Source organism: Peromyscus maniculatus, chromosome 19, assembly GCF_049852395.1.
Source record: "Peromyscus maniculatus bairdii isolate BWxNUB_F1_BW_parent chromosome 19, HU_Pman_BW_mat_3.1, whole genome shotgun sequence".
NCBI classification, from domain to species: domain Eukaryota; kingdom Metazoa; phylum Chordata; class Mammalia; order Rodentia; family Cricetidae; genus Peromyscus; species Peromyscus maniculatus.
In genome coordinates, this window is record NC_134870.1 from 72,290,322 (window position 1) to 72,313,273 (window position 22,952).

The 22,952-nt window shown below is 43.0% G+C and overlaps 1 protein-coding gene across 50 annotated transcripts in view; it reads right to left on the reverse strand.

Annotated features, from left to right (window-relative positions):
• Positions 1-22,952, reverse strand: part of Atp9b (ATPase phospholipid transporting 9B (putative)) — a 241,402-nt gene that overhangs the window by 18,424 nt on the left and 200,026 nt on the right. For 29 of the 50 annotated variants that reach the window (XM_076555619.1, XM_076555598.1, XM_076555593.1 and 26 more), the window contains 8 exons: positions 12,173-12,334; positions 11,387-11,479; positions 9,278-9,361; positions 8,488-8,658; positions 4,758-4,856; positions 2,950-3,039; positions 721-865; positions 423-487 (listed from right to left, as the gene is read on the reverse strand). In XM_076555619.1, coding sequence (XP_076411734.1) covers positions 423-487; positions 721-865; positions 2,950-3,039; positions 4,758-4,856; positions 8,488-8,658; positions 9,278-9,361; positions 11,387-11,479; positions 12,173-12,334 — 909 coding nt within the window. Of the gene's footprint in view, positions 1-422; positions 488-720; positions 890-2,949; positions 3,040-4,757; positions 4,857-8,487; positions 8,659-9,277; positions 9,362-11,386; positions 11,480-12,172; positions 12,335-22,952 lie in introns of all 50 variants that reach the window. The other 21 variants (XM_076555588.1, XM_076555578.1, XM_076555576.1 and 18 more) reach the window with 3 other exon arrangements.

A 22,952-nucleotide genomic window follows, 5' to 3' on the forward strand; every position in this document is an offset into this window, starting at 1 on the left:
AATTTTCTAGTCTTGCTGTGTGCATTTATATTTGGGTGACTATACAAGGAGCAATCAAGGTTGGCACAAACACAAGCCTCCACCCCGGCTTAGTTGGCAGGAGAAAGGGTCACCTACACAGAGAAGGAAGCACGCGAAGCAGGGGAGAGGAGATGAGGGTTAGCGAAGGCCCAAGAAAGGTGTGCAGGGGAATTAGCGGCACTGGACCTGGGTCACAAGCCCAGAGGACCTCAAAGAGTTCCTAAGGACATTCCCAGCGTAAGAAGGATGCCAAAGGATGCTAATTTCCTGCTGTTTGCCAACAACCTATGGCTGGGCCTGAGGACCAGAAGGACAGACTGACTGCTGACCTCTCCTAGGATGGGGCTTGGCATTGAACAGGAGCACATGTGCTGTCTGTGTGTGACAAAGCACAAACCTACCTTCCCTTCAATCCCAATCCCACAGTCCGCTGCCTGGATCATGCTCACGTCATTTCCTCCATCACCTGAGAAGCACCAAGAGTTGGAGATTAAATAAAACATCTTTCCATTATATGCTTCATTTTCTTTTTTATACTACTGTAAATTCCTGTAATGTAGATGAAGTCCGTTTTAGAGACAACACAAGTTTGCCTGTAAATGTTGAAAACTTGGCCGCTTGTCACATTTCACTGTTGACAGGAAGGCGGCACACTGCCCCACCACCCACCCATGGCATGGCTGAAGGTGCCCGGCTCACCGATGGCACAGGTGCGCTTTCTGGTATGCTGGCGCAACAGGGTCACGATGTGGGCCTTCTGGGTGGGTGAGCAGCGGCAGCAGACCACAGCAGGGCATTGGCAGGCCAGCTCCACAAGTTCATGCTCGTAGTACCTCAGGCAGACCTGGGAGACAGTGTTGTGACTCGACTGTCACCACACAACCCTGGGCTCAAGCAGCAGGTAAGCAGAATTGTGGGAAAGCCTAAGGCTTCCTCAAGTAAGCAGACTTGGATTTCTGGGTCTCATCTGGGACTATGCCCTCGAAACTATATCATAACCTGCTCAGTTGTGCAGGAGGGCAAGATGAGAAGATGGACGGGGTGGCCAGGTCCCTAGCAGGAAGAGTACAAGGTCTCTTAAAGATAGTGCATTGTGGGTGGAGAATGGTGCAGGCAGAGGCAAGGGTCAGGGGCCATAGACATTCTGAAGAGTTGCCAGGCTAATACATCCAAAAGATGTGTGTTCTCTGGAGCCAGTATACAAACACCTTCCCCCTAGCCTCTATTCCTATTTTGGTTTCAGTGCTTTCCAGGCACGTAGCTGATGGAGATCTTGGTTTGATCCATGATATTAGAGATTCCAGGCCTTTCCAAAGTGACAGTTCCAGTTCTTAATTCCCTACCTTGCCTGAGAAACCCCAAATCTCTGTCTAAGGGGTGGAATCTTTTTCACTCTCCAAAAACTCTAAGATTTTTCCCATCATGAAGGACAGGTACTAGAAGAGCAGGTCTTCAGTCATATGGCCCAGAAGGCTACCAACAAAAGGACGGTGCTTATGTCCTGAAAGACCAGAGACCTAACTGCCAGCTTCATGGAGGGTGGCAGGTGTATGCTCTGCCAGGAGCTGTGGAAAACTTCCTTTTCCAATTGTAGCCAGGATTCTTGTCAACCCACCTCTACCTGTCTGCCTGAGAAGGGCCCATGCCACTGTGTTCTGTTTGCATTCTGTTCAGGGGAAGAAGATGTCTAAAGTCAAGTCGAGGATTGCCTTGGGAGCCTCCCAGCACTCATTTTCACACACTATAACTGTCTCAACCTCTGTGCTTTATTTTTCTTTTGGTTTGGATTTCTTGTTTATATAACCTTAATCTCACAGAAGAGGTGTGCTTTTGGTTAGCTACTTACAAGATGTTTTGGAACATATCAGAATGTAAGAAAAGTTTTTTCTACTTTTACAAATAGAAAAGACTATTTGGAACATATTAAAATAAAACAAACAAACAAAATGAATATCATCTCATGATCACTAGACATTGATACAACCCAAGTCACAATTCAGCTATGCTGGGAGTTGTCAGCAAGCACTGACTGAAATCCTTACTGCAGCAAGGATCAAACCTTAACAGAACTGCAGTGTGGCTCTACAGATACCGGGACTTGGAAACACACCAATGTTGTGTGATATCACAATGTGAGGTCCATAATCCTAAGTGTGTTAGGGCAGGAGAACAGGAGGAACTGGCTACCTCAACCATGTGTCCAGGAAGATGAAAACCACACATATAATAGTTAAGTACAAATAACAACTGGCCCAGTAGCCTCTCCCATCTGGGTTTTTCCTGCAGTTCACTTTAGGCCCCTACACTCTGAAGTGTCCTGAAGGATGAACGCCAGAGGTTAACTGGAGGGCCCACCACCTCTACACAGGTAGCCATGTGTCCCATAAACACACACCTGGAAACACTGGTTTGAACAAACACATAATAAATACTGTAGGCTGAACTGTCATGACCACTGGAGGCTGATGCTATTAACAATGAGCAGGGGACCAAAAATCAGGCCAGGGCCTTGATCTGCTGAACTCAAGCAGTGTCTAAACAGGAAAGGACAGAGAATCAGGCAGACATGGCCAGCACACTCTTAGGACTGACCATTCAGAAGTCTTGATGCTACATAGGAAAAACAAAATGAAACAAAACAAAAACCCCACAAGTGCCATGACAGGACAGGGAGGCTGGGCTGCTGAGGAATATGTGTTATTCAGGAAATTCTGGCTCACTGGCCTGGGAGGACAGACAGACACACTTACTCAGAGATCAGTCTTAAGAGACAGATGGACAGATAGAACATGGTACATTACTGACAGTCCTATCTCAGAAGCAAGACACACACTGTTACAGACTAGTCTGACCTCTGGAGACAGAGATACACAGGTAGTACATGGTTAGCACAGGAGACAGACACACATATACCCACACTCATCTCACCTCCAGAGAGTCCCCAGATATGACTAGAGCACAATCGTGCTTTCTTCTAAATGCATTCAGCTCCAAATGGGCCTCTCCCCGATTGGTTACCTTCAATGGAGGAAAAAAAAAAGCACCATGAATTAAAAATGCAGGCAATAAACCAGTAAGACATTTTTCAGGGACTCACAGTAGGATACTTTAGATATTGTATTTAGAACCTAAAGGTGCTTAGCCTATGAACAGAAGTCCTGTAACAAGGTCCTTACAAATTTTGTACCTACACCTCTAACAGGGACTGTTTTCTGATTTGTGGTCATGTAGGCATACAAGGGCTATTGCTGATGTAAAAACATTCTTATAAGAATGTAATGACAAAGGATTTTCAGCACTTTCTATAAGATGATATATTAAACCGGTGGTGGGGTAGGTGAGAATTGTGAGCAGTGTTGAAGATCATTGGCTTATAGCATCACGAACATAGCCCTAGAGAATTGTAAGTCAGAATTCTCTTTCTCACACACCAGGTAAGAAACTTAATTATATAGACTGGGGTTTTCTTTAAATACGTTTCTTTATAATATGTGGAATAATGCAAAGTAATTTCACGAAGTCACTTCTGTCCTTTCTGCCATGAGTTTCACCTTATCTCATCCATTTTTGCTTAGTGTTTAAAGAAGTAAGCAGTCTAAAAGGGTAAAATCTGGCCATAATCTTGAAGTGCTAATTTTAGAATGAAAATATGCAAGAAATCAATGCACAGACTTTGCATGTGCTTTCTGTGAAGATTTTAGGGGGCATAAAAGACATGATATAGGAGTGAAATAAATGAAGTTTCACATGCTTCAAATTAATCTCCAAGTCAGCTTTAAGTAGGTAGGTTTTATTGTGAAATTTTTAATTTGTGGTGCCATAACTCTGAAAAGTCAACAAAAATTGATCGGAAGTTTTATCAGAAACATTAATAATTTAATTGCAAATAGTAGTCTGCAGGGCATAATTTGAGATTCTGATGTTTCAAAATAAAATACATTTACATGTAAATGATACTGAAATAACCATTTCTGTAGGTGCAAGCACTTTATTCAGACAGGCACAGACACATGGTGTCTGCTTGCCCACCATCAATCATGACCCAAGGAACATCTATTTCTTGTTTGAATTAAACTCATCATAACTAGTATGTACAGTAAAGTCATAAATTCAGATCCTTCTATCATCTTCTCTGCACTATTTACAGAAGAGCTTTTACTCTGAAATGGTGGCAGACTGGTCTTCTGTTTTCTGTTTGCACTTGTCTCCCAGGAGGAACCACGGTACAGCTAATAGGGATGGATGTTCAAAAAGCAACATACAGTTTTCCTAAGTTTTGAGAAGCATGACTGTAGCATAGCAATATGAAATGTATAGGAGAAAAATGCTTTCAACTTACAGCTTGTTTACCATCAAAATGCATTTCAAAGCCATTCAGCATGTGTTTATGGAGTAAAAAGACATCTCCAACATTGATTTTTAAAAGATATTTAGCAATTACATTTTAACTGTAAGATAAACACTCAACAATTTAGCTGGGTATGGTGGCACACACATTTAATCGTAGCACTTGGGAAGCAGAGGCAGGTGGATTTCTGTGAGTTCAAGGCCAGCCTGGTCTACAGAGCAAATTCCAAGACAGCCAGAGCTATATAGAGAAACTTGGAAAAACCCCAAAGCAAACCACACCCCAAACCCCTCAAAACAACAACAACAACAACAACAACAACAACAAAAATCCAAACAAATGAACAAAAGCCATTTAACAATTCAAAGTGATTTAGAAATGTACTTACTGGCCTGAAAATATGAATGTCTTGAGTTCTGGACACCAAGTGTGAGCTTTTGGCAATGCAGGTAGCTGTCTCCAGTTTATCGCCTGTTAGCATCCAAATCTATGAAATAATTTAAGCTTGTGAACTTCAATAATATGGTTTCATTTCCTTAAAGTATTTCTGTGCACAGATGTCTGTACACCGCACTCACAGGATTTTCACAATAAGGCTGAGGTAAAGCAAGCCAAGAGTATACTGAGTCAAATGGAGAAATGAAATGTGGTCACTTCCCTGATCCTTAAAGAGAAAGTTCTGACACAGGGTCCTGAAGGTCATTTTGCTGAATGACACCAGCTAGATACAAAGAACAAATACTGCATAATCCCACATATATGAAGGTCCAGAGAAGCCATATTCATAGGGTGAGGAGTGAGAACTTCAGTGGGGAAGTTTCAGGCTGGGGAGATGGAGAGTTATAGAGATGGGAACAGCAATGGCTGCAGAAAATTGTGAGCTTATTTCATGAACTCAACTGTGTACCTACTGTTGTAGAATATCGCTTTAACAATTTAAAGATGTGTTGCGTTTGTCTATGCTGCATTTGTTTAACGATGTAAAGATGTGTTGCTTTGCCTGCCTATGGCACCATGTGATTGGTCTAATAAAAAACTGAACAGCCAATAGCTATGCAGAGGAGGGATAGGCAGGGCTGGTGGGTAGAGAGAAAAGGTAGGAGGAGGAATCTAGGCTCCAGAGAGAAGAGAATGAGGGAGAAAAAGAGGGAGATGTCCGGGGCCAGCCAGGCAGGCAGCTGCCGGGCAGATACAGAGGAAGCAGGAAAAGCAAGACACACAGGAAGAAAGGTAAAAAGCTTCCAGGCAAAATGTAGATGAAGAGAAACAGGTTAAGTCCTAAGAGCCAGTGGGACAAGTGCAAGCTAAGGCATTCATCATAACGAATGATGAGCCTCTGAGTCATGACCGGGGGCTGGTGGTCTGAGAAAGCCTGCCACACCCACAAGTGCTAAAGGACAACTATGGGTGTGTGTTCTGCACCAAAATAAAGAAAGTGCTGATTTGTTTAGGAAGAACAAGTCAGAGTGGTGCGCAGACACACAGCTGAGGCCTTAAGATGTGGAGAGGCAGTGCATAGAGCCAGAGGACCACACAGACTCATGTCAATATAATTCTTCAGCTGGGAGGCGACGTTCAAACAGGCCAAGGGACCACAGATAAGCCAACATGTACTTGTATCAAATGAAGTGTCAAACTGTTACTTCAGCATTAACAAACTGCACACACATGGAAACACACTGTGAAAACTATACCCAGACTCCTGCTGCTTAAACTGAGGGTCAGGATTTCGTATGTGGTCACGTAACTAACTACCTGGGAGGAGTGCTGTTAAAAAAACGGCAATAAAAAGGTTTCTGAATACGCAATGACCAAAACATCGTTTAAAGCAAATGTGCTCTGGGCAGCACTTGCGTGGATGCCCCCAAGACTGCACTGCAGCCTGGGTTCTGAGCACAACGTGCACACCCTCCCCTAGGCAACACCCTGAGCAGCCTGAAGCACTGCGGCTCAGCCTCCGGACTACTGAATGTTATGAACTGCAGCGGTTTACTGTACAAACTTTCTTTCTGTTCCCAAAACATAATGCTTCAACCATGAAAACAATACTGTCATTCCTCAGTATGTAAATGTCTGCATTATATTGTGTTGCAATGGTTAACTTTAAAAATCTCTGGTTGAGTTGATGTGGGTTTCATTAAGAAAAAAGTTCAACCCATTTTGGCTTGGAAGTGGGACAGAATTCCTAATTTCTTCAGTGGTCCTAAATAAACCTCTGCTCCTCCTCATCACTATGTGTTTATGCAAAATGGCATTCACACCTTAAAGTAAAATAGTGGTCAACTCTGAAAACCGTTGAAGATGATGCTCCACACAAACTGCTGAGCTAAGACCTAATTTTTATACTAAAAAAAGTCATTAATCTTACTAGTATGTAAATTGGCTTTTGTTTTTAGTGAATGGTAAAATCATATAAAGAACTGTTTTAAAATAAGTTTCTTTATGGTTTATAATAGTAAACGTTTGGTTTGTAAGATTATTCTGCATATACTTAGGGTCATGTAACAAAGTCTCTCAGGCAAAGGGCTCATGAGTGGAAAAGCTTTAGAAGCCCTGACCGTAAAGGAGTAAAGTAATCGGGTATTTATGCAGCACAGCAAACAGTCCTTGCATTACTAATGCTGTCATCGTCAGAGTCTCTAAGAATTTTTATCATGTGGAAAGATACATTTGTGGGAGCAGGGGACAGATCACTATGACAAACTGAGTGACCACAGTGCACACTGCCACTGCTGAGCAACCTGTCACTCAGGAAGCATAGTGAGATGTGGCTGAGAACACTACACTCCCTTCTTCAGAGCAGGCCAGTCAGGTGGTACATGGAGAGGAGCTAAGAGGGCAAGGCTTACAGACACAGGTCGTACGCACTACAGCACAGAATCACTACAAATACCTCAAGTTCTGTACCAAGTATTACTTAGTATTGATAATCCAGCATGCACAGTCATAAACTAGATCACAGGTTACTTAAAACACTCGGCCATTTCTAAGCCCTAGCCCTAACCTTACGAAAGCAGCTTCCCCCACACCAGCACTCCTGTGAACGCTAGATTAGCCGTGAAGAGATGGATGAGGAAGGGGACCGGAGCACAGCAGGTGGGGAGAATGTCTCCAGAGAAAATGCCACCAGAAGCCAGGCCTACCGGGAAAGGGACTGACCCTCACAACTCGTGACCGGGAGGGATGCCGGCTGGATTCCTGCAAACACTGTGTTCCTACTGCCAATTCACACGACGGAGCAGCTGGGAAGCTGGACACTGTGGGCAAAGGGAGGTCCTGGGAGAGAAGGCAGCTTCCTGAGATAATGCAGTGGCCACAGGGGGCCAGGGAAGAACTCCTGTGGTGTCAAGCAGTGCAGCACTTCTGCACCGAATCTGCAGTTCCTGCGGGAAGGATGCCAGCACTGCACTTGCGCTGGGCAGAACTGCAGGAGCAGCTGACCGCTGCAGGCCTCTCCTAACTCTGCGGCAATAGACACACTGCTTCAGAAGCATAGCCAGCTGAACAGAGAACAGCTTCTGAATGACCTTACCTAACAACTGGTTTCTGTCCACCCCAGCTCTAGAGCAGCATGTGATGAGTCATCATGTAAGGATTCAGCAACAACTCGAAGCCTACACAAAGCTGGGCTTCTCCTACACTGACCTCCTCCCTAACTAGTGCCACTTACAATGGGATCTGGACACCCGAATGCACCCAGGACCACAGATGCTTATTGGGTGATCTGGGTACATGGGCTACTCCAGGAAGGTTTCTGTTCAATTCTGATGTGCAGAATTGTGATGGTGTACAGGTGAGGAAATAATCAGCAAGGCGAGTGTGAACCCCAGGCTGTACATACTGGCCAGAAGCTGGTGGGTCCTAAGACTATCCCCAGGAAGTACATATGTCATGGGGAGGGACAGGGTCAGTGCCTGCTTCAGAAGGGCTATGCTGTCTTGAGTGAGGAAAGAGACAGAGTCGGAGAGATGTCTGGAGTAGGGCATTGTGGAGACTTCTGGAACTAGATGACTAATGAGGAAGAAGCTATCTTCTGTACCCTCCTCCTCCCATGGAGCACAGTATTAGTTTGACTCAGTTAGAAAGCAGTTTTGGCAGTCAGAGGTTGCGGACTGTACCTTGATTCCTGCATTCCGCAGCATCTCGAGTGTGGGCCTCACATCAGCTTGCAGTTGGTCCTCCACCCCAGTGAGGCACAATAGCTCCATCTCCCTCTCCAGGCTTTCCACAACTGCAGCTACTTTCAGGGTCCGGTCATGGATGCTCAGTTTGGCTTGACTGTATCGGCTCTGAAGACAGAAGGAACAGGCATACATGTACATGCATGTTTCATGTGTGTATGACTTACACAGTTGCACTGTATCAGCTCTAAGGGTACAGGAGACAGGGGAACATGTATGTAAATGCTCTCTCAGTGTGGAGCGAATTGGCTCTTGGGGTCAGAAGTAATATGCTGTATAAATGCTCTGTGTAAGTGCTCTGATTATTTGTAATTATTTGCTACATGAAAATCTATTAACTCTAGTTGAACTTTCCCTAATACGGAAACTGAATTATCCAAAGTCAGATACATCCTGAGCAATGACATCACGCTAAAGAAAGCTTCAGCTTCCGGAGCATTTTGGATCGAGGGGGCTTTGGATAGTGTAACCTGTCACCTGTGCAAATATTCCAGAATCCAGACAGCTCCAAGGTCTGAAGCACCTTCGAGGCACACCCCGCCTCTGCTGAGGACATGGAGCTGCTGGCCTTTGTGGACGCTGCAGGGCCCCTAACCACTAGGGCAGCCTGTGCCCCCACACTTCAGAAACACAGACCTTAGAACTGCACCCAAGGTTGAACTTCAGTGAGAAAACAAAGTTCTCCGAAGAAGGAAGAGGCTTGAGTGGCAAGGACTGAGTAACTCACTTCAAAGTCCTGGTACTGCTCTTCTGTCAGAGTCCTCTTGGCCACCACAAGGGTCCGAAGTCCCTCACGAGCCATGTTTCCACACTGCAAGAAAAGGGGCTCTCACCTGTGGCTCCTGGAGTTCCTGACAGACAGCACTGTCCTCAGGGACCCCTCAGGACCCTCCTGGGCAGTGCTGCAGGTCCACTACATGGAAGCACAGGAACTTCAGGGCCACAGACACAGCACAGCTGAGTGAAAAGTACAGGCAAAGCCCAGGGAAAGTAGAGGAAACAAGCAGAATGTGTCTTCAAGTTCTCCCTGTCACTGTACCCCACCCCACAAGACGTCTCCAACATAACTGCCCCATGGTGGCGGGGGGGGGGGGGGGGGGGGGGGTGGTGGTGAGGAAGAGACGTGACACAGATCTAAGACGGGTGGCCCCAGCTGCCTGTGTTCTTGGGCAAAGCATCAAGCTGTCTGCTTTAGTTCCATCACAGAAATTGCTTCAACAGGGCTATTCTGGAAGGACATTAGTCCTCTTGTGTAAAGTCACATGTCAATGTCTGGCAGAGACAAAGCACCAAAAACATGCACAGGGCTGATCACATGGGTCAACACCCTATGCACCAAGCTTGGGGCTCACGTCCTAACTGGACCAGGAAAGACAGGGCGAGTCATCATCTTATTTATATAATAAATGGGAAATGGAAATACATTCAATAGGTGTGTGAAAAGATGCTAATCCCATTTATAGTACATAATAATTATGATAGAACACTGTTTTCCCCTACTAAAAGTAGAAAAGTTTTAGCTGGGGCTAAGGAAAAGAAAGAGGATTTGGGGTCCAATGCTGGCAGTGTTCTAGGCACACCTGTTTGAAGGTAGCCAGTGATTCATTTCAAAATCTAAATTGCTCCAGTGGCATCAATCCCACTGCTAGACATGTCACCTATACTTGTAAACAGTGTGATTCCAAACAAAGGGGTCCTTGCCATACTGTAGGTAGGAGTCAGGCTCTAAGAAACTCAATCAACATGCATGTTTCTGAACACACCCAGGAACTTTGCTGATGATAAAGTGAAAGGCTTTTTCAGGCTACAACAGAACGTACATAATATACTGGTGGTGAAGAGGCAAAAGATTTATCTATGGCAAGAAAATACAATTTCAACAAACAAATGTGCATAGGATTTTTAATGAAGTTATCTTTCTGAACAACAATCTGACATTATCTGTCTGTTGCAAGACATTTATTGATTTGACCTCATAAAGCTAAATAAATTAAACAAGTATTTTACAATTAATTGCACGTCATTATGACCAAAAGTAATTTTTATGGCATTTTACTAGGTCTTCAGGGAGTTTAATTTATTCATGTCTCTGATTAAATCAAAGTGCCCTGAAGGAGATATTGATTCATATTGCCAGGACCATCGTGAATATCGGGTGTGGCTGTTGTGCTGACAGATCATCTCTGCAGTCTGACAGTGGAACAAGAGACCAAGGCACCTGCAGTAATGTGTACACAAGAGAGAGAGAGAGAGACCTGGCTACATCCTAGCAACCCTAGTTTTACTTTGAAATCTAATTACTGACCAATATACAACTTTAACAATAAATATTATAACCTCATGAGGCTAACTATAGTTTAGGAATAACAATATAGGATTGCTTATGTTTGTACCTTATTTTCTGTTCTTTTTTTTAAGAGAACAAATTAGCATTAGATTAAAATAAAAATTAAAGTCTCCTTTCAATATTGTTAAAAAATACATATACATACACACCTAATTGGTTATGTATCCAAAGCTATTTTAGATCTACTTTTACATATCTGCACACTTCATATACTAAACGAAATAGCAATTATTTTTAATAGGAAGCAGAGGTTTTGTAACTAACCAGGGTTTTAGCTTTTATTTATATGGACCTGGAAGGAACTATAAATATTTAGAAAATTTAGTAGAAAAATATTACCATCCCTGGCCACCTGTCCATGCCTGGCTTAAATGGTGACGACATGATCCATTCCAATGGTACAAGTGTGGAAAAGGTACTACTTTTCTGTCGCTGGCTTACTAAATTTCATGAAGACATTTTGTGCAATGTTGAGAATAGGTTGCCTACCTCTTCTTCTAGCCAGTCATTGTACTGGACAATGGTGGACATTGCGACGTCAGCACCCTTCATGTAGAATGTGATTTCTGCTGTGGATTCGTCCTGGAGTAGGGTAAGAACAGACACAGGAGACAGTTGGGCTGCAGTGCTCCCTGTCAATCACCACTGGCTTAAAGAGATGCTCTGGAGGAAGCAGGTCTTCGAGAACGTATCATGGGCTTTCTTTAAGAAACCGTCCTTAAACACCAGTGCAGTGAGGGGCAAACACCTAAGACGCTGCACTTCAGTTCTTGACACAGATCTGGTCTGTAGTCTAAGTGTCAATGCTCTCCACTTCCCCAAGTGTGACAATTTCACTATTTAGCAAGTGAAATTACAAAACGTAATTTTGGGACTGGTTACGGTAACAAGCAAAAAGGTTTGTATTAGTAACTCTGTGGTCATAAATCATTAAATTCTGTGGCATGTTATATGATTTCTGTTGAGGACAAAACAAAGCAATGTTCACTAAAATATTACTACTGCCCCCCTCTACTTGTTCTGCTTTAGTGGTTGTAGATTCGAAGAATGGCTTTATCAACTGGAGCCATACAAGCTTCTCAGTTCATATATTATTGAGTTTTTTCTTTTCTTTTCTTATTTTTTTAAACAAAACAGTAACAAAGCACAAAGTACTGAGTAAATATCTGACCTTGACATTCTCTGGGGTGGGGGGAAGTTCTGTATAGATTTAAAGCCTGGACACAGTGACTGGAGGAACTGGTGTGTGAGCTCAGCTGGGAAACCATGACGTACTCTGACAATGATACCCATCCGCTTGCTCTCAGAGGTGAAGGGAAACATCTGGAGGATGCAGTAAGTCAAGACCTGGCCACTGGGGGTCTTCAGCTGCATGGAAGCCAGGTCCCTGCTGACCAGAGTGAGCCCGACACTCTCTGTCCACCGCACCAGTGCCACCTGAGGAGATCAGAGTGAGTGTGAGGATCAACCACCTGGGGAAATTATGTGAAGAAACACAGCACACTGGTGTGCAGAGCCACTGAGACACAAGTGATGCAGAGAAACGAAGTGCGTAACTTTCATTTCTCTCCTACACACGTCTGAACAGTTCTTTAACAGGTGAACAAGATTTTTTTGTTTGTTTGTTTAAAAGAAGACCACTATGCACCATAAAGACTATTTTGCAATGTGTTCTGATTGGATTCCCAGAACAGATGGCTTCAGACTCCAGGAAAGAATCCCAAGAACCCATCTAGGGCTTGAGTCGCATGATTTGTCCCAATTCACCACCAGTGGTTCTGCAGGCTTTTCCATCCTCTTTATCTTTTTTTTTCCTAGTAGAAAGGATAAGCCGATACCTGATTAATGAACTCATAATAAACATCCAGGTACCTACAGAACAGCTACAGATGTAAAGAAAACTGCCTTGGTTTCATCCTGTTGCTGTGATGAAACATTTTGGCTCAAAGGAACCTCATGAGGAAGGAGTTTACTCGGTTCAGACTCCCAGATCACCTGGCTGAGGGATGTCAGGGCAGGAACCATGGAGAAACATGCTCACTGGCTCATTTTCTGGCTCACTCCCAGCCTCATGTGTGACAGCATTCTAATGCAGCCCAGGACCACCTGTTTAAGGATGGCAGCACTCAGACCGTGGGCAGGGCCTTCCTACAACCATCCCTTACAGACATGCCCAAACATTAATATGATAAAAGAAAATTACTCACTTGAGACTCAATTTTGGGTGACTGTAGTCTGTGTCAAGTTGACAATTAATGATAGCTAGGACAGAGACAATAACAAAGTAGATGCCCAGCCTGGGTTCTGAGTTGAGTATGGCTGTGACACCCAGCAGCTCTGTGTCCAATTCTTTACTTTGTCAAGGTTTGCTCTCCTCTGTAATGTGAAAAGGACACTTGCAAACTGTCCTAAGGCTGAAATGATGTAAATAAATTCCTGGCTTATGCAGGTTCTCAAACATAGGAGCTATTTTTATTTACAGTTATTTATTATAAAATTTAAAAATCATTAGTGGCATAGTCAATTTTAGGTTAATACATGAAGTCTTTATGACTTTCTCTGGAAAGGGGTTATCTTTAGAGCAATCTCATCACAGTTACATAAAATAGTACCCAACCCTCTCAGAGCCTAAAGGAATGCCAGCCCAGCCAAGCAAGGCCACAGTTTCCCTCAGTGGGTTCCAGGTGGGGCCTTCCCTTGCTCTGTCCCCCAGATGCAGCTTTGCCAGAGGCCAGGAAGCACACACAGTTCTTGCCCAGCATGAGTCTCTCTTGGGGAAGAGTGAGACTCTGTGTTTTCAGTTTGAACACCGCTTGAACATCTAGACTTTATCTTGGGCTTTGGGAACTCAAGAAATATCAAGAACACTTAAATCTTGTCTTGTGCCAGTGTCATGAATTCAGTCTTAGTGTCCTGTCTATGCTCATCTCCTTAGAGAAAACACGATAAAACTTCTAGTCAGAGATCCAGAATTTCTGCAGTGGTGGCAGCCTCAAAATCTGTTCCTTTGTACAATGGCAATGCTTGAGGCTACCCCTCAGCATCTGGTGAAGATGAAACCTTCACAGGCGGAGGGTCCCCAGCAGGATGCACATGTGGTTACCAGACATGGGGGTTTGATCCTCGGTCCTTTGGCAGAGAGACCATTTTGTTTTTTTCTTTGGGAAGACCAGGAATCCCTTTAAAAGCAGGACTTTTAGGTAATTTCCCACAAACCCAATGGCAGAATACTTTCAAAAAAAAAAAATGTTTTTTTTTCAGAGGCTGGGATGGAGAGCTGTTTCTTTACCTTTAATGCTAAGACCTCCCAAGGCACACAGCAGGAACATGTATAAGTGCTAGGGGCACTATGGCAGAACTACTTGGGTGCTGCTTAAGACAGAAGAGAATGTGGGGTGCAGTGCCCAGTTGGGTATGACAGACATGGACAGGCAGGCTGCACCCCAATGCACTCTTCACGCTGTCTCTCCAAGGCTCTCGATGCTCTTACATGACATCTGCTAAAGTGGTGAACTGCACAAGTGTGAGGGTTGTTTAGGATGACAAACACACACAGACTCAGGCGCTTGCAAGTGACCAGTCACAAATTATATGCAGTGCACTAGGGAAAGTATCTCTTCAGAGTGTTTTGATGGTTTAAAAATGGTGGGGTTAGCCTAGGACAGACAGAGTGGAACTATGATCAGACTATAAATGTACTCAGCAGGCTAGGATGTAAAAGAAGAGATGACAGAACAGCAACAGAGCACACCCAAGCCCTTGACCTTGTGCTCCTGCACTCTGAACGGGGCAGCCCCCATCTCAAGTACTGCACTCAGCTCTTCTGTTCTGGACACACGCAGAGATCTCCTTCATTGACTCGAGCCCTCCTGTCCCTTCTCAACATGGAACCGCCCAGTTCACTCTCATCAGCTCACTTTGCCTCGCCCTTAAGATAACTCAGACATACTGTAACGGAACGCCTGTGCTTGTCAAGTACGATGACAAATCGCCACCAAGAAATTCTTTGCTTTGTGATTCCCTGTTTGTGACAAATCAGCAAAGGATTTATCTTCTAAAGCTGCCTCTGACAAGGCCACCAAGTCACTGTATCTTTGCAGCCTTGTCATCTTTAGTGCGGGCAGGGACATAAGGGTTAGAACACTGCATGAAGACCTGCATGGTTGCAGAAAGATGTGTCTACGAAAATCAAATGGCTTTCTATGCCCAGTCTTGGTTGTTTGCTACAAAGCAACAGCAACATGTACCCACCCTTTGAGCATCGGCTGTTCTTGGCTGGTTAAGATGGTGCACAAAATGTTCAATGGTGTGTCACAGGGAAGCTGGGATCAAAACTCTTACTCCAAGTTGCCAGGTTATGAGAAGGGAATGAAGAACAGCTCCCAACGATCTAGTACTATAACTGAGCATCAGCAGCTTGCTCAAACTATAGTACTGAAGAAGACATGGAGATGTTAAGAGCCTGGCACCTGAGCACAGTGCCTCTTCCCATCCAAGACAATGACTCCATAAGTTGCAAATGATCTAATATGCCAAGGTTAATTTTCAATTTACAGTGAAAGGTTACTATTACACTGTGACCCGTAAATTGCATCTTTCCGTGAATACCCTATCATCTCACAGTGCCCCACTGCAGTCAGGACCAGGCTTTCTATATTTGGTGACTCACATCTGTTTATTATTTAGTTTATGCTTGGCTTCACAGCTCCTTTTGAGTTAGCAGCTTATAACAAAAATCAGTTTAGCTACTTAACACCTAGCCTAGCATTCTATGCAAAAGGTTTAATCACCCTGAGGATCACATACCTACATCCATCCAAGCAAATCAGACTTAAGTTTTCCACAAGGCAGATACTTTAAATTATTGTCCAGTGTAAGCTGCTTGGTATTGGGCAAGATTCTCTTGATAATACAAAGGTAGACAAGTGACAGGGGAAGCAGCCTTGCAGGAGAATTGCTGTGAATTCAAACTGCAGTGTTCATTCTCTGTCACTCCTAATGGGTAAATTCAGGTGCCAATTCCTAGAGCAGCTACCTCACCCTTAGCAGCTCTCCAGCTCCAGACTGAGCTTTGAAGCCATGGGCAGTTACTGCACTGTGAAGGAGATCTCTAGTGAATTCTCTCTGTGCATTCAAAATAGATCTGAGGTATTCTTTCTAGGACTTGTATCTGATGGCATTACATATAGAAATAAAAGCAAAGAAACTTTCAGTGGCATTGGCAGCTAGAGTCTCTCTTCTTCCTACAGCTTCAAATAATTAAAGATATGTACTTTGGGGACTGGGGATAAGTCGCAGTAAAAGAATATATGCCCCACACCAACAAAATAAAATGAAACAAAACAAAATATACATCCTTCAGAAAAGGATGCTTTAAGAGAGCATGTCAGCATGCTCCGAAGAAACAGATAGCATTCTCATAATAACACAGCATTAACATATAACATTATCATAATGACATAGCATTGCTACGTATGTAAGTTTCAGGAGCTGTTGTCCTTTTCAGGTTTCAACTTGGATCCTTGGAGAAATGACTGATTCTAAGAATGGAGCAAAAATATATGCAGAAGTATATATAAGATGTGCCTGTAGCATCTCTGTATGCACAGAAAACAAGGCAATGCTTAAATACAAAAAGGAGTACTAGAGGGGATTAAAACCCCAAGTATAAAACAAGCATGCATGAATCCATTGTGAGAAGTAAATGGATGACTAAACACATCACTGAGAGAACTCTCTCATGCAAAAGTGTAATTTATACAGGACTTCACCCTCAAGGAGGGGAATATAATACCCCTTTTGATATAGGTTGTGCATGGGAGCTTCCTGACTAAGAACAGAGTTTGTTGTTAGTTTTAGAGACAGTGTCTCTCTACATAACCCTGACTGTTCTGGAGCTCACTAAACTGGCTTCAAACTCACGGAGATCCCCCTGCCTCTGCCTCCTGAATGCCACGACACCTGGCTGACCAAGAATGCAGTGTTAAATGAAGAAACAAAAGGGTAAGCATCAGTGGAGACAGCTGAGAAACACACCTGGGCCAAGTGATCAGAGTCAGCGTCATAAGTGCTGCTTGTGTGGACTGTGATGTGATGTGATGTGATGTGATGTGATGTAATGATGTGATGTGATGTGATGATGGGATGTGATGATGTGATGATGTGATGTGATGTGATGTGATGTGATGGGATGGGATGGGATGGGATGGGATGGGATGGGATGGGATGTGATGTGATGTGGTGTGATGATGTGATGTGATGGGATGGGATGTGATGTAGTGATGGGACGGGACAGGACGGGATGGGATGGGATGCAACATGCTCTCCCTTCCAAGCTCCTAACTCCATCTACTCTGGAGAAAAATTCCAACAGACCCAAACTGAGAGTCAAATCACCTAGCCAGTTACCTCCAAAAGCGTCACTAAAACATGGGAAGTGAGAAACTGCCCCAACCCACGAGAATCTAAAAGAAAAAGATGCTCAGATTAAACAAGAAGACTTTAGGTAAAAACAAAGGCCATCTGGAAAAGCCTGGCTGCAGTGTGTCGTTTGCTCATGTTTGCCTGAGTGTGACCTGAAGTCACACTGTGTGCCCACTTGTGCAAACTACCAAGTGACTGTTCAGACTGTTTCCAAAGTGCCTTGTCCCTTTCTACAATCACTTTACAGGAGTGGTTTAAGGGGCTCTCTTCTTCATAGTATTTGACATCTGGTGTTTGACTTCTAATTCTCCTATGTAAAGGACACCAGGGTCACTGCCCATCACCAACATTTAGACCTCCATGTGGGTTTTTCCATAATAGTTTCCTGTAGAACTAGATGAAAGCCCCAGAGAGCATGGTCCTCAATTACTCTGTCCCTGTGATACTGAGATGTGGTTGAAATGGGGAATAAAGGTGCACTGGAGATGTAGGTTTCACCATGAGTAGCTGTAGGTACTGCGGTAAGAGCCAAGGTCCTAAGCTCCTATTTTGTCAGGCCTGACCAGCTGCTTCCTGGAATACTCTTCGTAGCTCTACAAGAAAGCAAGAAATCCTTCTGGTTGCTTTGCAGAAGAGCTGGTGATCTATCACAGAGACCAGAAAGTAAAGGACAGACCAACCTTAGCACTGTGGTGTTGATGTCTCTTTTTAGAGACATACAGAAATTTAGAATATCTTTATCTATATGGCTAACTCAAATGTGAATTAAAAAAGAAGGCTGCTCAAGAAACCAGAGAAGCTTTACTCTAAGGTTGCTTGCTTTGTGAGCCTGTTGGGTTCAGGGGAGGAGTGGAAGGTGGATGTCTTCCTACTGACTGCTCTCCTAGCTGGGAAGGAACATAAGGCCATGTCTGTGATAGGCAAACGCTTTCCTATTGAGTGGCACCTGCAGCCTCTTTCCCTGTTTCTTTTAGATACTGTCATGGATGCAGAGGCAACCAAAGAATGCATTCCTCAACCAGCACTTTCTAATGATACCATGTAGCCAATGCTATCATTTGAGTCTATTTTATAAGGCAATTTTGTAGGTAATGAAATAAAAACTTAGGGGTAGGTTATCAAATACTTCTTGTGTGCATCTATATTAAATGGAATTAATTGCTGCTTGGCATTATAACAAGAAATAACCTCTGGGATATTTTTCTCTGAGATGTAAAATGATAATCTAGAAGTAAAAGGCTTCGTATATTTCGAATGACTATTTTTATGACTACTGAGCTTTCTGAAATTTCTAATACATAATGTGACTATTGATAATAACTCAGAGGCAAGAATAATTAAAACGAGAATGTTAAAACAAAACACCACCAGTGAGAGTCTGAGTGGGATTTTCTCTACAGGCCACTTAGTGACCACCCAACAGCTGTCACAGGCACCTCATCTGCAGTCACATTTCCCACGCAAAGTAACCAGTGGAGGCGAGTGTGCCCCAGACACACACCATACGGAAGAAAATAAAACACAGGGCAAGATTTTATCAATCCCTTTCTCTATAATTCCATTATCCAGAAATTTCTGTGCTGCTCTTCTTGAAACGCTTGACAGAAATTTCCTCTATCCTATTAGCAATTATACACACACAGCTGCCAGCTGTACCCTTAGAGTACATATTTTACCATGTACTTTATAAATCATAATTTAATCACTGACATCTCATCATTTTTGATTGTGATTATTACAATCATTGTTATAATTTAATAGAATTATTAACTTAAAATGCAATTTGATCATCTAGAAAAAGTGCTAATCAATATTCACAGACAGGCTATGCAGTATTTATTCTCTATTGGTCTTGAAGGTCACAGAGTGAAGGCTTTGTGTCACTGACAATGATTTGCTCCTCACAAATATATCGACAAAACACCACAATTAGTCTTGCTTCAATAGGCACACACAATAAAATGAATTAAAAAATCCAACACTCCACATACATTAGCTCTTCTGTAAATCCAAATGTAATGCTATTAAGGACATATTGTTCCTTACTTTAAAATATTCTACTTGTGATTTGTCATTAATTCTAGCTGATTCTTACACATAAATAGTTGAGCAAGGCAAAGATAGCTGTATCTTGAGATAATATTTAAACATAGGGCTTACTGATTGAGAGATGTAACTATATAATGGAAAGGATGCTACTAATAAACAGCTAGTTTACAGGAATAAGCAGTCATTAAAAATCACAGCCAATCAATCTTTTGGTCCATAATCAGCAGAGGTCATGCTATGCCTTGATCACTTGTGTTGATGACTTCTGCACTGAGCCTAAGCTTACGTTCTCTTGTGATTCCTGTGACTTGAGTGCAGTGCTGGCTTCCTGCACTGCACTGGACATGCAGTTAAACAATGAAAAGCTAGATTTTCATTCTGTAAAGGAACTTCTATGACATATTTAACATTTGTTCAGCTTTAGTTTGCTATGCTGAGCCTGTAGACACAAATGACAGGTAAGGAGAACTTCCTTCTCAGAGAAAATGAAATATTGATCACTTATCACAGGAAACAATGACCAGGGCATAAATAGATCCTACCTCATACATACAAGTCAGTTGTTTATTCTCTGACATCACTATCACTTTTAGGCCTTCAAGTAGACGTAAGCATGCGACCAATGACACATCCCGGCAAGTACTTACAGTGTCTATTAGGACCTTTATGAACTCAAAATTAACCCTCAAGAATTCCACGATGTGTAGAGTAAAAGTTCATCTATGTAAAAGTGTTGGTATAGAAAAGATCCTCCTTTCAGTAGGAAAATGAAAACCATGGCGGCTTATACTATAAAGAACAGCAACTGGCTTACAAACTCAAAACGGGTCACTCAACAAACCACATTCGTCCTCAGAATAAGATGAAACAGTTCCATGAAGTGATGGGGATTATCACACAACAGTGCAATGCACAAAATGTAGGGCCTTCTGTCTTACAAGTTATCAGGTAGAATAACCGTGAGAGCCATGGATAAATAGGATTGTAAGAATATAGTGTTGATAGGACTGTATCAAACCAGTCTCTTAACTGCTAACACTGCTTATTAACATGGATGCTGTGGTAGGTCAGCACTGGGGTTAAACAGAAAACATCAATTGAACCATTTCCCTAAATAAAGCTCCGGGGTGCAATATTCTGAGCACTTTATCCAATAAGAAATGCTTTTACAATGGTACCGTGGTGACTGGGAAACATCGCTATCATCTGTCAAGCTAACAGCAGCGAAGTTCAATATGCCAAACAACAGGCTATTTGGATGCCTTTCCTGAGGCTCTGGGATCTGCACACCACATCAATACTACACTTTAAAAATCACGATGAAGCTCATTGTTTTCATGTTCAGATTTAAAATATGTGTTACATATCTTTTTACATATTACTTAACATTCTGCCTTTAATCACCGTCAAATTTTCATACAAGTCAAAAGAGTTAAGGATAAGGTTAGCAGTTTCTTTGTTATAAATTCTTTAATCTCTTAAAAATCTTCAAATCAATGAAATGTCCTTTGATGGTGAATCCCTAATATTTTAAAATTTTCTGTGTACCTCAACAAAACTCACATGTCTTTGGTAGGCAGTGCAGTGGATATGTAAATAGTACATTTCTGAACCACAAATGCGAATGGCTTTGGCAGCCTCGGTCTGGGCTCCCACTGTTATGACCAGGAAATTCCTTCTCAACATTGATCATATGGAATTGTGGAGGGGCTCTGGAATGCTGCAATAGCAAAAACAACGCTAGCTCTTTCTGGGAAAAAGAATGGAAGCCTTTTTCCTTTCCTAAAGCAGTTATGTGTGCCCTCTTTCTGTCTCAAAACCTTCTTGAGGGCTAAGAAGACAGCAATTTATAAGTCACACAGATCTTACTACATACTGTCACCCCGAGATCTCCAAATGACTTGGGACTGTTGAACTGTGCTGATTAGACTTGCTATACACACACACACACACACACACACACACACACACACACACACACACACACACACACACACGGCATGTGCACACACACAAATCCTATTTTGACATATTTTATTGTTTTCCTAGGATACCCAGTTCAATGCTGGCCAGCATGGCCTCTGAGACACAGTGGGGCAGTGGTGAGGGGACACTGACTGAAGACATGTATACTGCAAGCCAGGGAGACAAAGGATGGAGCATGTTTCTCTAGCTTCTCCCTTTACCAACATGGGATTCTATTCTGGAGCTTCTTGAATATCACCAACAGTTCAACTAATCCCAGTCTTCACAGACCATGTCAGTATTTTCTATTTACTTTCTTTTTTTTTGTGGGAAGACAGGGTCTCACTTCATAGCCCTGGCCTGGAACTCACTATGTAGACCAGGCTAGCCTCAGACTCCCTGCCACTGTCTCGAGTGCTGGATTAAAGGTGTCCACTGTCCTGGACAACTCAGCATTTTCTAAATCAGAGATGTGGTATGACTTCCAGGAAGAATCTTAAGTTTCCTGTTGTAGTTTTATGTACCAATAGGCAAATATCTGAATGCTGAATGTAGCCTTGCCAATCCATAGGAATTAAGAGTCTGCTTGAACTTGAAGGGTGTTCAGCCCAACTGTCCTACATGCCCACTGTTAGACAACCACACAGTTTCTTCCTTCCCTCCACCAGACCCAGTAACTGTTTCTCATCCAGCCTTGAGTCCATAGGGTCACCATACTGGCTCTATGTGGACATGGCCAACTGTGTTAGTTACATTTGTGTATCTGTGGCCAAAATATGTAACAGAAACTATTTAAATGGAAGATTTAATTTGTCTCAGTTTCAGAAGGTTTACTCCATGGGTGTTTGACCTCATGAGCTTGGCCTGGACATCATGGTGGTGGGAGAGCATGTACTTTCACTTCATGGTGGGACAGGAAGAGAAGGAGACTGCAATGAGATAGTGACAAGCTACTCACAACAACCTAGTTCCTTCACCAAGATCTTACCCCCTGAAGTTCCGAGAACTTCTCAAAATATACCATCAGCTGAGACCTGGCATTTAATACACAAGGCTGTGGGGAACATTTTAAATTCAAACCATAACATTCTTCCCCTAACCCCAATAGCTAACGGCCATCTCTTATATCCATTTAGTCCGTATCAAAGAGTTCACAGAATCTTAATAGTTCCAACATTTTTTTAAAAGTTCAACTTCAGAAACTCTAGTGATACTCAAGAAAATCTCAGCTATGAACTCCTATCAATAAAAAAGAAAATTATTATATATACTCGCTATGTAGACCAGGCTAGCTCAGATTCCTCCTTAAACTAGTCTGGCAGGCGTGGGAACCACATGACCTGGTAGTTATAGACACAGTCCTACTTCTGTAGCACCACTTTTCTATTAGTGTAGCTGTAATGAAATAACAACTACAAAACATGACGGACAATTTAAAAGTCAAGATTGATTTCAGCTCAGGGTTTCTGAGGGTTCAGTCCATGGGCTGCTTGGTCTCAATGAGTTTGGGCAGAAAATGACAATGGCACCATGTCCCAGACGATCTTCTTTACCTCATGGAAGACAGGAAAGAGAACGGGAGAAGACACCCAAAAGGACTTACTCCCAGTGGCCCACT